Here is a 14,282-nt window from a genome sequence, read left to right on the forward strand (position 1 = left end):
CATCTGGGGCCAGAATTGCCATGCAAGCTGCATGGCTGCTGGCAGCATGGTGGGCCTGGATCCATGTAGAAATGTTTCAGGAAGAGGTTTCAGGATCCTCTTTCCATATCTGCAGTGTGAGCTCCCTTCTGCTGTCTAGATGCTGGGATTAAGTGAGTGCAATGATACAGCCGCTACTTTCTTGCATGCTGTGAGTCTTCCTCCTGCCGAGCAGCTGGTAAGTGCTGAAGGTATCATTCTTACTGCTATGTCAGAAATTGCCAGACCACAGAGCCCTGAACCTGAAGCATTTACAGCCAGCGAGCTGGGGCTTTGCTGTGGGACCTTGCATAATGGGTAAATGTTTTTCCAGTGAACTCTTTGGTTACTTTCATATTTGAAGGCTGAGCAGATGGGTGAGATTTTGCTGAGTTTGAAGCTCATCTTTTCAGGTTGAGCTCCATAATCTTTATCTGCTTCTTAAGTGCCTGTTTCCTGATTAATTCAGGCTGCTTCTGAAAGTATTCTTCAGTGTTTGCCTGATTAAAGCTTACTGTTGCTTTGAACTCGGTGCTGGAATGCCCATGTTTGGTGGGGCAGCAAGCCCTGCACAGTGCTCTTGCTGGGAGAGCTCTCAGCTTAAATTCATAGCCGTGAAAATCATCTAATTTATGGTGGTCTTTTTTTCTTGCTCCAAGGGACAGATGATGACCCAATTCCATGGACATTATTTGCTTTTTTTAAGATTGCTTTTAGGTGGGTTTTAATATAGCATTTAGTCTAGAGGTATATACAAAGGAGCAGAAAGCTCTCTGATGTGTTTGAAGTCCTTGAAGTCTTTACAGATGTAAAGAGGGAAAATCCTTAGCTTTCCTACAGAACTTTCTGTCCATGCAGCTCAAAGCACTTTTTAAAGAAGTGTTGTTATTCCCCATCTGGGAATATGAAAACCGAGGCATGCCAGAGTTGATGATATCCACTCATTCACTGGGGCTCCTGGATCTCATGGCTCAGGATCCCCAGGGGTCCAAACTTCACTCGTGAATTGCATGTACCAAATCAAACTATGAAGGGCCAGTGCCAAACATACTGGACAATAAGCAGCGTCATGCTGAGTATGTGACTTCCTGCCGGATATAATGAATACTTAAAAGTTCATATAGTTTTGCAGAAGGAACTGGGCAAAACTCATGTCAGAAAAATTTGTCTGGGCCGTTATATGTGAGACAAGAACTCCATCTCTGGATAAGGACTCCCCACTATTGACTCTTGTAGGAGACCAGATTTGTGACTTAGAATAGCCTCTGGTCTTGCACAATTTGACTGCTTTCATTTGTGTGTCCACCGTGCTGCAAGGAAACAAGTTGTGCTGGCTATGTGTGCTGAACAGAGTTGAGAGACAGCTTGTATCCTAGGTTAGAGAAGATGATGGTTCACAGTGGGGCTGTTGCATCTTAAAAGCAAAATACAAAACTTTAATGAGGAACATAGAGTATCTGATTAATAACCAAATAGCTATAAGCTTAAATCATTGTAGTAATTACTGGGGTTTTTACTGGCTGAGGCTGATATTTCATCTGCCACAGATGAAGTGTGGGGTGAAAGAGAACCTGGTTTTTATCTGTTACTGTTTGTAAATGGTTATCATCTAGGATGTTCCTGGAAAAAAAAAACTTATTACTCATTCTGTGTTGCTGCTTCACAGGTTTTCATCCTACCTTAAGGATTCAAGAAGAAAAGATTTTTTTCAAAGGAGATTGTTCTTAAGTTGGAACTTAAGGACCGTAAGTTGGATCAGTGGGTTTTGGTGGTGAAATTCATGACCTTTTGAGCAGGAGAAGCAAAGGTTGAGTGAGGTGGCTGAGGGCAGGTTCTTGTCAGGAGGCTTGCCTGGGCTAATAAAAGCCCTTTCTCGACCAATAGTGCGGATCTCCTTTGTACAAGAATGCCGTTGACGATGGGAATTGTGCAGGCAGGGCTACAGGCCGTGGCCAGAGTTTCTTTTTTTGGTGTCCCATGAAGTCATCAGGGTCAACATATCCTTTAACTTAGGTCTGGTTGAGTGGGGTGGTGAGGTCTGAGCCCAGTCTGGTGTTAGCTGGGCTGCTGGACTCTTCACCTTGGTGAGCTACTCAGGAGAGCTGTGCTGAGCTCAGGACTGATTTATTCCCTCACGGCAAGGAGAAGTGCTGACCTGTGTGCAGCATTGCTGAGGTTATAATTCAGTTCTCTGTAGTTGTACAGTGCTGGTTCTTGGGGATTTCTTGATGCTGCCTCTCATTAGTGAAATACTGGTTTTCTTTTTTTTTTAATTTTAGCTCATCTGTGTGCTTGTTGAATAGACATCTATGTCCTCGACTGTTCACTGTCTCTAACCCCAGATTTGCTGTCCTCTTCCAGAGCTTGATCCCTTGATCCCAACCCTTTTTAGGAGAGAGCAGGTGGAAGTGCCTGCAGGAGAAGCAGATCAGACATCTGAGAACAGCCAGAGCTTTCCAAAGTCCTTGTTCAGCCTCTGATTTCCTTTTCAGTGGCTGTGATCTCCTCTCTGCTCCTTACATGGCAACTGAGACTGACAAAATGTGACAAAGTTGGGAAACAAAGGGGGTGTAAGCCAAGGAGTTTGGGAGACTACCACCTATTTTATTGTTTTGCTTTGAAGGCAGTTAGGGTAGCTGTCTGAGCAATAGCTGCTGCTTCTGCTTCTTCCTGGCAAGCATTGAGCAGGAGTGGGACAAATGCTGAGGCTGATAGAGTTAATGTATTTCAAGGGGAAGGGGAAAAAAGAGGGAATTTACTTCCACAAGTCTCAAGATTTAGAGCTGGCACAGAGAACAATTTTAAAAATGTGTAATTGTCCATGTGTGTTCTTGCTCTGTGGTCTCAGCATGGCTCAGTCAGATGTGTTAGGCTAATTAGCACTGAGCGAACATGTAATACCATTAACTCTCTCCTTACCTTGTGATGCTTTTCAGGAAACTCAGCCGATGAATAATAGCAGGGGGTTGGCAGCATGCTCACACTTCTTGCTGGGTGTGAATCTTGGTCATTTGTTTTGTGCTTATGGGTTTTGTGCGATGCTGAGTGAAGGATGGTTGCTTTTAAAATCAGGAGAAAGATCAGTAGTTTGGGTGTGCTTCTCTTACTGATGTAGGTAGTGTGGTGTGTGTCAGATCAAGGCTGATGTGTATGTGACATGTTCCATGTGTGCTTTTTTTGCAAAAGCCTTTGCTGTATTGCTTATACATGTGAGTGAGAAGGCAGGTGAGCGTTACAAGAATCTGTGTGCTGAAGTCTTATATTTGGAAAGCCCTGCCTTTTATCCAGGTGGATAGCAAGTGATACACAGCTTACACCAGATGAGGTAGACAGGTGTTATCAGATATGGAAGGCAGTGAACTGAACTAATGGGGCAGAGGAAGAAACCACTCACTGTATTTTGGTGTGCTTTCTGCAATGGCTTTGACTACAGTAGCAAGGAAGTATTAAGAAAAGTAAGACAAATGAATTTCAGTAGCCCCTTGAAAAGTCACTCAAAACTCCAGCCTCTCTGAGGACATTTGTTTTGTGTTGGTGATTGGTGATACTAGATGTTCATAGGGTTTTATCCTCAGTCCTTCTTGACTAAGAGGTTCTAAAGAAATGTATTCTAGCCACTCTCCAGTGACATACCACTCCTCAATGAGGCCTGCACAGTGCAAAAACCTTGGCTTTTAAGATTTTTCCAGAAATTTCATCTGAGCAGTAGGAGCCTGGGGATGATGCCATGGGACCATAAGACAAATCACACCACCCAGAATGACATGGAATATCAATGTGACCGCTGTTTAAAGGTGGCAGTCTAAAAAGTGACTGGTTGCTTTTCTACAGACGAGCACCAAAATGCTGATCTTGGCATAATGGAGTGTAGGCAGCAGCCTTTTCCTGTCTTTATGCTGCTGTTATTCTTGGAGGTCAGAGCATGCCTCAGTTATCCACGGTTCATATTGGCTTTTTCCAATTTAAAAAATGGCCATTGATTTTTTTTTTTTTTTTTTTTTTGGAAGCCAATAGGTGAAAATGTTACCTTTCAAAAGATGCTTAAGAATGAAGGGGTCTCAGGGGCACATTTTGATAACCTTTCCTCTGTGTGCATCCATTCCCTGATGCTTCAGAATTTCCTTGGGGAATCCTAATATCATACAATGCTGATTGGCATGACAGTGGCCCAGAGATGAGCTCATTAAGTGTGAGCAGGAGCTGTGTTGTGTGGTGGTTCACTTGGTAGGCATTTGCCTTTCTCAAAGGCAGCTGCAGAAATTAAAACTTTATAAACAGTGTGACAAACGGAGCTAGAACGCTACTTTAGAAGTAGCCACTTGCTTCTAAAGTAAATCATGTTATGGTCTGCTTAATGTGCCTTGAGAAGGGGAATGGCCTAACAAACAGCTTCTATTCAGGATTTTCATTAGTAGATGTGCAGATGAGGCTTCTGCTTAGGTGGGGAAACTGAAGCACAGAGGGGCTGTGACTTGCAAAGTGTTACACAGTAGTGCCAGCTTTGTCCAGTGCGTTATCTGGCATTTGCCAACATGCTGACTCCTGTCTTCTTCTTTTATCTTACTATGCTTTTGAAAATCCCAAAGCGACTGAGCAGATGTCCATCTGAAAGTCATCTTATGCTTCTAATATGGCTTGATGCTTTTAAGGAAATAATTGATGTGTGCTGGTTTTATTTGTGCATTTTTGCTGGTAATCAGTGTGATGAAACAGAAGGCTCAGCTGGGATCTCCAAAGGTAGGAGGAGTCTCAAAGCATCTCCAAAATGATGGCTTGACCTCCAGATTAACCTGGGCATTTTTAGGGCTTTCAAACCTGTGTTATCTTGGCTCTGCATCAGCTTTGGGAACTGGATGACCAACTGCATTCTCCCATTTTCAGGTTCTTCCAAGTGTTTTCTGCCTGTGTTGTGTGTAGTTAGTGTGGAAATACTTAAGTAAAAATCCCACCCTTCCCCAGTAGGTAAGGGAGGAGACATTGTTTCTGTACCTGGCTCTCAGACAATTTCCTGACTTTTAAAAATGTGGAAACAGAAGGTGCTTAATGACCTAGTCAGGTTTCACAGGGGCTCTTTTGCTATTAGTAAGGGGATCTTTTGTCCCTCTGTTCATGCCTTCATCACAGGGGCCTCAGATCCAGTCCCAGCATTTTGCGGCTCACCCTGTTTCCCTTGCTTCCAAGCTGCTGCCTCATTCTTGACAGCTCCAGGCTCAGAAAGGGGCTTTTGATGTCTGGTGAGATGCTAGCAGAGCCTGCTTTGCAGCCCTTGGGCCTGGGGTTTTCCCTGCCGGAAAGTACAGCTTGAAAGATGGATTTTTTTTTTTTTTTTAAACTAAGATTCTGAAGCAGGAAGGTTTCTGTGTTAGCCTGAAGGCAAGGCAAAGCTGCTCTCTGCCTTACTATCTCATTAACGCGTTACAAACCGAGTCAAGCTTAGTCTAGCTTTTTCCCCATGGGGACGCTTCTGCTTTGTAGTTTGTGTTGGCTCCTGTTGTGATCTGTGTAACCTTTGTGTCCAGTGTTCATTGCAGTAAGTGAATTTTGAACCCCTGGCTCTTAAGACCTATGATATTCCTTCCTTCAGCAAGAGAAGAGATCCATAACGCAAATGTCGCACTGCTTTGCAGGAGTTGTGGGGTTGCAGGGATCTATCTTGCTTTCAGCATACTTGCAAGTCATGGTTTACAGGGTCAGAAGACTGTCGTGCTCACATGTACAGCAGCTGCATCTGTTCACCTGGATTGCTCAACTCAGAGGTGTGTTCCATAATTTGAAGTTAATCCTTTTGGGAGATACAAATAAAAAGGACGGGAAGCCTCAAAGACTGAAATGCTAAATGCATGGCAGGATTTTGAGGCAGTGCAGTGGGGCTGGGCGAAGGAATAGTTATCCAAAGAAGAAAGCAGAGACCTGATGCTTGGAGATACTTAAAACTGGGGTGAATAAAGCTGCAGTCAACAAGGAGGTGAAACCTGTGCCCTGGCTGTGGGTCAGCTACTCCAGAGAGCTGTGTTTGATGAGCTCCACCTATTGCAAGCCCCAGCGGAAGCTTGGTAACTGGAGTGCTACTTCCCTTTGGATTTAGAGAGAGTCTTGAGGAAGTAGCAAGCAGAAGTCCAAAAGGGGCCTGACAGCTTGGGCAGCATCTCAGGTGGCAGCACTGTCCATGTGTTTTCTTTACAACGGTCACAGAGTCTTTGTCATACAGGAGATGATGGAAAATTGGTTGTTTCCTTCAAGGCTTACGAGGTTAGAACATGGATGTCAAAATGTACTACTTATGCATTATTGACGTTAAAATACCATTCATCTCTGCTTATTTTCAGATGAATTGGTTTAAGATGCAGCCTGGGCTGACTGCTTGGATAGCAGCACACACCTGCTGCGAAGAGCAGCACCAGGCAGGCAGCTTGGCCCTTGCCTGACTCCAAGAGAGCTCTGATCAGATTTGTTTCTTTTTAAGAACCAGCCAGCAGCTTCTGTGCAGATAGGCAGCCCGCAAAATTATCAGTCACTCCAGCCTGGTCTTGTCTGTGTTGCTTCAGGGAATAGGCTCAGTTTCCCAGGGAACAGCTTCTCCTACCTGGTTTGAAGAGCAAGGTTTGGAGAATGTTGGGGTTTTTTTTCTGAAAGGGAGAAAACTAATTGTTTGGTTTTGAAATTAGAAAAGTGATGGGGACTTGTTAATTTTAGCTCTGTTTGCTTCACACCAGGTAATCCAGCATAAAATAAATACATACTCAGTATGCAGGTAGGTGTGGCCTGGAGGTTCAGTTGTGTGAGGACTTAATTGTCTCCTGGAAGGTGCTGAACACATGCACTCCTGTGGCTTCAGTTTCATGCAGGCAGGAGCACCTGCCTCTTGTACAGTGCATCTGTCTGTGGAAGGCACCCAGAACATGGCAGCTTAAGCACAAGAGTCCACCAAAAAAGTATTTAGGCAAAATATTCCTCTTGACTCAGAAGGGATTAAGTTTTTTTACAAACCCCTCTAGGTAAGTATTGCTTGCTCCTCAAGTGATCATTCCAGAAGGCTAGAGGACTATTTAATGAGGCTAGACACAGATGGGGAATATTGAAAAAGGATAATTAGCCTCATTTTCCCCCCCCTTGGCCTGTAATTCCCCAGAGCTAACAACATTAAGAGAATGTGGAAAGTTTTGTAATTGTGTCAGGTCTAAACTGGGGCAGGTTTCCCAAGTGAGGCCTGAGTGTCCCATGTATGTGTGGTAAGGAGCTGGTATTTTCCAGAGCTTCCACTCTTGTTCTCCCTTTCTCAGCATGGAGATCAGGGGAGATGGTACCTTTGTGCTGCTGCAATTAGGGATCTTAACTATCTTCTCAGCTCCAAGGCCCCTTATACCCAAATACCAACATGTGCTTTTTCAGCCTGATTGTGCACCAGGCATTTTGATTAGGAAAATGCAGTTGTGTTGAGCCACCTGGGGGTAAGTTGGAGGGGTTTTGGCACTTGGAATGCATAAGGTTGCTATTACAGAGTAGACTATGGACAGAAGCCTGCAAGCCTTCTTGATGTGGCTGTTTGGCTTTCCCAGCTTCCCCTATCTTGCCTCTGAGATCCTGCCTCCTTTTCCCCTCCTTTCAAGGATGTGGCTCTGCTGAAGTGCTTCTGTAAGGGCTTGCAGGGCACCTTGCTGCTGAGCTGTGCACTTTCCTGAAACACTGCACTGTTGGCATCCCTTATGTTAGTTCTGTTTCTTGCAAACAGGACTGGATTCAGCTGTGCTTGAGTAGGGGCACCTGACCACTGCACTGGGGTGAGTCATGGGGTGTGGGTGTTGTGTTCTGCTGTGGTAGCAGGAGTGGGATGATGTGATGGATTGGGACCCTCCTCTTCACACCTGGTAACTCTGCACCTGGTGTAAGACCAGAACACAGGAGAAAAGCTGGTATATTAGACTTACTCTGCCACTGAACTGAAGTATGAAAATTTAGCTGTTTATGTGGCTAAGGGGATTGCTGGGAGCAGATCAAACACTTGTTCTTATATTAGGATGCTACAGTTCAGTACTCTAAGCGCGTGCTCTGTGCAACAACTTCTGGGACAGCCTGTGACAGCATGTTGGTTGTCTTCATGTGGTTTGGTGCCCAGCATACATAACTGAGGCCTTTTCCGTGCACATAGGTTGCAGCATTTCAGTTAGTAAATATAAAGGGAAGGGTGAGAAATTCTTCAGTGGAAGATGGAAGTAACGTATCCACAGCTGGGCATCAAAACAGGAGGCTGGGTGGGTGTGGTTATGCTTTAATGCTTGGGTATCACTTTGAGCTTGGTTCAGAGGTGAAGGGTCCTTAGAAGGACACCTGTAAGTATTAGAGGCACTTAGTGATCTAGTGTCTAGCATGTTTTCCTTGTAATAACTTTGTAATAGGGAAGACCTTTCTATTTTACAGTTGCACAGCACCTTGTACAGTAGTATCATCTGTGCTACTATGCTCCAGCACGGTCCAAAAAAATTAGTAACTGTTCTGCATTTTGGAAGTCTTACTATGGAATTTAATAGCATAGCAGTATAATGAAATCTTTATAGGAAAGTGATGAGAGCGAGTGGTTTTGTGTGTGAATTACAGGGTCTGTGAGTGGGCGAGACACTAGCTACTTGTTTTATTGCTGACAATGTACTTATTTTCATGTTTATTCCTGGATTACAATGTGTGAATAGCATCCCAATGAATAGCCAGGCAAATAGTTATTTATCAAGTATTTAAAAGTGAAAGGTCTTGTAATTTTCCTTAGTAATGACTGTGATTTCTTCCAGCTGGATTAATTGCTCCCATGAAGAACAAGAAGTGTTTTGGTTTCTACATGCAGAGTTATTGTCTCCCATAATAATGCAGACCAGAGGATTTTTTTCCTTCCTGGCCTGGGATCTGGGAAAGGTTGAAATATGCATAACCTGAATTAATACCTTGTAAAGCCCTTTAATATTCTTCCGTTTGTCATTTCGGTTGGAGTGATGCAGGAGTCACTGCTGGCATCAGCCCAGCAGCAGCCTGCCTCAGAGCTGCTTTTGTTTCAGTTTATGAGGCAATCAGTGGGTCTTGTGATGGAATCGCCTTGAAAGGTCACTTATAATTATGTTTCTGACACATTCCTCTGTCCCCAGCTGGGCAGTCCTGATGGAACAGGTTGCCTGCAGCTTTGTGGCTCTGTTGCTACAGTGGACAACTTGAAAAATATACTCTAGAGCAGCTGCTGGCAGGCCAAAGGGGGCAAAAACATTTGAACAAAGTGTTATGTTCTGTGCCCAGCCGTTGCTGCTGGTACACTGAGGTGATGGAGGAAGCAAGTATCAAAGCCTAAGTAATACCTTGGTAGCAACCTGTCTCATGCCCCTGGATAGCAAAGTGATTTCTTTGCTGCTGAACTGAGTGTCTTTGAAGGGCTGTGCCAAACCTTCCCTGCACATCGCGTTGAGTGGCCACAGCAGACAGAGTTTTTTCCTTTCTCACCCTTCCTGGGACTGACCATCTTCCTGCTCTGAGAGCTGTGGCTTGTAGTGCTGGTCTAACCAACATCATGCTACCTCTGTCAGACTACAGGCTGGCAAATCCCTGGAGCCATTTTTCATGTGCATCTTAGCTTCTTGCCTTCCTTCACCTCAGCTGGTGGACAACATTCAGTTTTGTCTCTGGGTTGGAGAAGACTGAAGGTAGTCACGAAGTTAAGATCAAGGGGCCCTATGTTTAGATCCTAGCTCTGCCACAGGCTTTGAAAACCTGTTCCCTATTGTGCATGTCCAGATCCCGTAAGCTATTTAATTGCCAGATTCCTGTAGGTTTATGGGAGCTGAACTGACCTGTCATCTCTTAGCGCGACAAGCAGAGTTAATGGCAAGGCGTGCTTTCTGTGACCTCTGCTTCCTTTCCCAACTCCTGCCTCCTCTTGGTCCTACACTCTTCAAGTCCCAGAAATGTGCAGGGTTTCACAGCTAGGATCTAACCCAGGGGCAGGTACTGTGGCTGTGTTGAGGCCAGCACAGAGGGGTTGGTTGGTTTTTTTTTTTTTTTTCCAGGGCATGTGGTTACTATGCTATGCCTCTGAAATTCCTGCGTGCTCGGGGTGCGCCTGATGTTTCTCATGGCAGCTCACGCATTTCCTGCGCACCAGGGGTGGACCCTGATGGCACGAGAGTGCAGGGAGGTGACAGGAGGAGGGGGACCATGCTGGGCGCCAGTGCTGCAGAGTGCATGAGAAACAGTGCTGCTTCCCAGCTGGGTAGGGGATGGAGTCGGCTCTTTGGATACTGTGTTTGAAAATAAATAGGCTGTGTGATTGTATTAATCTGAAGCCGGCACTCGTGGCTCCAGGGTCTCTATGGGGAGTTCTGGCTAACTGATGCATGAAGACACCAAGTTTATTCTGTCAAAGGAGATTCACGGATGTAGAGTAACCTTTGACGTATGACTGCTGTATGATGTGACTGTCCTTGCTGAGGGCTGTGACTGGGTGGTATGTTTGGGATGCCCTAAATTGTGACAATGCTGCAGCAAGGCTTTTGTTTCTTCCTGAACTGCTTTTCCCGCCCCACCCCTTTCCAATCTGATCAGCAAACACTTCTAAATATTCATAATGTGGGATTTGTCTCCATCCACATGACTGCTGTTGATTTGAAAGGCATGTGACAATGCAGGGGGGAGATGGGGTTAATCTCCTGCACTGGCTGAACAAGGCTGTGCAGGGGGTGTACAGCATGAGAATTTATTGTTATTTCTGAACATGCCTTTTCCACTGTGTTTGCAGTCTGCAGAAAAGGAGGAAGAACAATTTCCTTGCCCTAACTACTTCTTCACATGCTGACAGTTCACTGACAGGACAGGGACATGGGTGCACTATTTGTGTGCAAGTGGGATTTCAGGGCGTCAATGCCTCCAGGCTTAACAAGTAACTCCACAGCACTTCCGTCTCTGCCAATCCAGCAGTAACCCAACTGGGTTTGCAGATCTTTGGGTTTCTCCATGTCCGTGAGCCAGTTTCTACATGGAAGTTGCAGGGTCAGGTTGGTGGGTAGGAGGCAAGCAGCTATTAGCCTGACTTGTAATGAGGGCAGATCCTCTGACCAGCGAGGCTTTTGGCCTCTCATTGGCACATGCTCTAGACCAGGGATGAGCCTGCACACCCTTGCTGGCAGCAGATGCAGCCAGAAGCCCAGAGTGTGGGAGGGTGGGATGGAGGACCGTGCCTTCTGGCCAAGCTGCGGGTCGGGCTGGCCAAGCTGCGGGTCGGGCTGCCTCTGTGCCCACAGAGCTGTAGGGCCCCAGAGAGGCTCACGGGCTTGTGCTCCAGGGGAGCAAAATTGTTACCTTGGCAAACCAGAGCAACCTCATTAAGACCTACTGAGAGTATGAAAAGCGTGTTGCTGGAGGCAGGTCATTGTAAATGAGGGGACTAAAGTAGCTGGGGTTTTCTAACAATTAATTATTGAGTGGGTTTCTAGAGATTCTTTCTCATGTTTGTAATTCATTCCCTGCTGTAGATGCTGTATTGATTTATAATTTTTTGAAGTTCAATATTTGCGCCCTCAGGGCCTCAAACAAAAATTAACTAGAAAATGAGAGCAGATTTCTGCATTTTGCCTTGTCAGACCTTTCTCTCCCATTCCCCATCCTTGGAGCCAGTTTCCATACTCTGGTTTGGGTTGCAGATGTTGCCAAGCCTGTGTGCTGTGGGCTGCGAGATGTGGGTGGCAGAACAGCTGTGGCAGAAGAGCTGCCTCACTGACCAACAAATGAGGAAATCAAGAGCCCAATTAAGAGCCTGGAATTGCCCTCAGTGACCTGAGCAGAGCATTTAGTAGCTGCTAGTGAGACAGGCCTGTTTGAATGAATAAGCATTCCTGTTTGGTTGAAGAAAAAAAAAAAATCCCCTCCTCCCCCAGCTCTAATTAGCTACTTTTCCTTTTTTCTGCCATGAATATAGAGGGTTTGTCACTGGAATGAAATCTTAACAAGATGCATGTTCTTCAGCTTGCAGCTAGTGGAGGTAACCTCTGTGCAGGTGGTGTGGGGACTCACCTGTTTTCTGTGTTTCCTTGCTGGAGCTTTGCTTTTGCTGTTGCGAGTACAGCTCTTCCTCATGCTCTGGTTTGTCTCTTTTTTTTTCCAACAGAGTGACTAAAGAAGTGGACTCAACCTCAAAAGAAGCTAAATCCTTTCTGAGGCAGCAAGAGAAATGGCAGTCGGCAGCTCCAGCTTCCCTCCCAACAGTCTCTGGGTGAGTACGTGGTTTCTCTGCCTGGGTAGGGACTCTTAGTGAGAAAGATGGCACTCAAGCTGATAATATAGGCTCTGTGGTATTTAAGCTAATGGGCATTTGTTTTCTGCATGACTTCAGTGAGAGCAAGACTAGGCCTGGAAGGTGTGATGATTTGTGGGGAGAGGGAAGCTGGGGAAGCAACCCATGAGTCCCATGACTCACTTCATAGGTTCAGGCTTGAATTTCTCAATCCTCATAAATCATTCATCCTAGTAAGGAAATATTGTTTTGGATGTCTTGAGCAGCCTGATGAAACTGCAGGTAGCCAAGGAACATGTCTGAGATTGCCTGCAGTTCCTTTTGAAAGGTGCTTCTCGGGACCATAAAAAGCCATGACAAGCTGGGCTGTGGCTTCTTATAAACTTTGGGGGAGCATTTGAATGAGAGAAGCTTTTGCCTCTTTGATGTTCTCTAGTATCATTTTGGTGTGGATTTGTCACTTTCTGTTCAAGCTCTAATGCCTAATTCTGAGATTATCATAATGCTTGTCAAAGATACAAGGAGGTCAGGTCCCCTGTGCATCTGACATGCCACTCTGTGTGGTTCTTGATGAGCTTGGGAGATCACCCACTTCTCAGGAATAGAGGAGAGGCTTCTGTGTTCCAACAATGATTTTTAAGTCAGTCATTTGCATTTATATTTGAAAGACATAAGCTGCGTATTATTTGGTCACATAGATGCAACACCCATGAAATAAATACATTGTCCTTCCCATCTCCTGAAGAGCAATTCTCCCGTGTGAGTTAAGGCTGCCTTTCCCCGAGACAGGCTGTTACTCAGTTGCTGCAGCTGGATTGTCACTCATTTTTTCCAGCTAAGGGTTGCATAGCTTGTAGTTAGATCAGTGTAGTGAAAGCATAGTATGTGTGTGTGTGTGACTCTTGACAGCTGCTGTTCCCTGAGATGAATGAATGCATAGATGAGCACAGTCTTGTTGCTGTTGTTCACGCTGCGCAAGGGTTTGTCCCTGCAGAGCTCATTAATTGTAACCTAAGTGTTGTATATGAGGTTTTGTGCTGGAAAAACTTGCCTCAAGTTGGACTGGCATTCTTTGTTCAATCTGGGCAGCCACAAGAGGTGGTTCAGGTGGCAGCTGAAACTAGGGCAGTTCTTTGCTGTGCACGCTGCTGGTGGTCCTATGTCTTCAAACCTGCCTTCTAATTCTCCCAGCAAATGTCCTGCTGCTCTGAGTGCTGGCAGGTTTGGTAGCCCACTGGGAAAGCCCCACAGGCTGCTCACCTTCCTGCTCTGCTGAGATCTGTGTTTCCTCCTGTATCTTACTGGCCTAGGGGAGGAGGTGGATGGCCAATGGGCCTGCACAGCCTAGTCATTACCAAGGTGCATGGCTGCTTGTGCTGGAGCTCTGATTGCGCAGGAGAAATAGCCAGAGCCCAGTTTGAGTTAACGGTGCAGATATCTAAAGTGAAGAATCCACATCAAATATGGAAAAAATGGAATAAAAATCAATATAAGAAATAATGAGTTCAAGGACTCCTTTAACTTTCCTCCAGTGTTGTTATTTTGGAAGCAGCTTAATTAGGTCATCGTTCACCTTGCTGATGTGTGATGTCCTACTGACAGTTGCTTGCCCAGAATATGAGGTGGCCTGGTTGTGGGGAAGGGAGGAGAAAAATACCCTGGGCTTGCATGTCTTGCCTTCTTTCAGAGCAGCAAACCCTGATGCAGTGCAGCCATGTGTGCCTTCCCTTTTGCAACCTGCTGCAGAATATCCTGGGTTTGTGCAGTGATGCTACAGCAGAGGCATAGCAGTGGTATTTTGATCAATGTGTGGAACAGCCCAGTGCTCTTGAGGATTTAGCAGGAGACTGTCTGGGGCAGCATGGCCAGAATGTGCCCTCTGGACTGAGAGTGCTCCAGGGAGTCTTCGGCCTTGGGATAGTATCCAAGACTGATCCTTCAGACTGCCAGCAAACATGCTTGCCTTTGGGCTTAGGAGGGTGCTTCCAGCTGGGAAGTCAGCCAGGGT

The 14,282-nt window shown here is 45.6% G+C and overlaps 1 protein-coding gene across 2 annotated transcripts in view; it reads left to right on the forward strand.

Annotated features, from left to right (window-relative positions):
- Positions 1 to 14,282, forward strand: part of CFDP1 (craniofacial development protein 1) — a 67,631-nt gene that overhangs the window by 8,224 nt on the left and 45,125 nt on the right. For both annotated transcript variants that reach the window (XM_069793784.1, XM_069793785.1), the window contains exon 5: positions 12,149 to 12,253. In XM_069793784.1, the coding sequence (XP_069649885.1) occupies positions 12,149 to 12,253 (105 nt within the window). The remainder of the gene's footprint in view (positions 1 to 12,148; positions 12,254 to 14,282) is intronic.

The sequence above is a fragment of the Haliaeetus albicilla genome, chromosome 10, assembly GCF_947461875.1.
Source record: "Haliaeetus albicilla chromosome 10, bHalAlb1.1, whole genome shotgun sequence".
Classification (NCBI taxonomy): Eukaryota; Metazoa; Chordata; class Aves; order Accipitriformes; family Accipitridae; genus Haliaeetus; species Haliaeetus albicilla.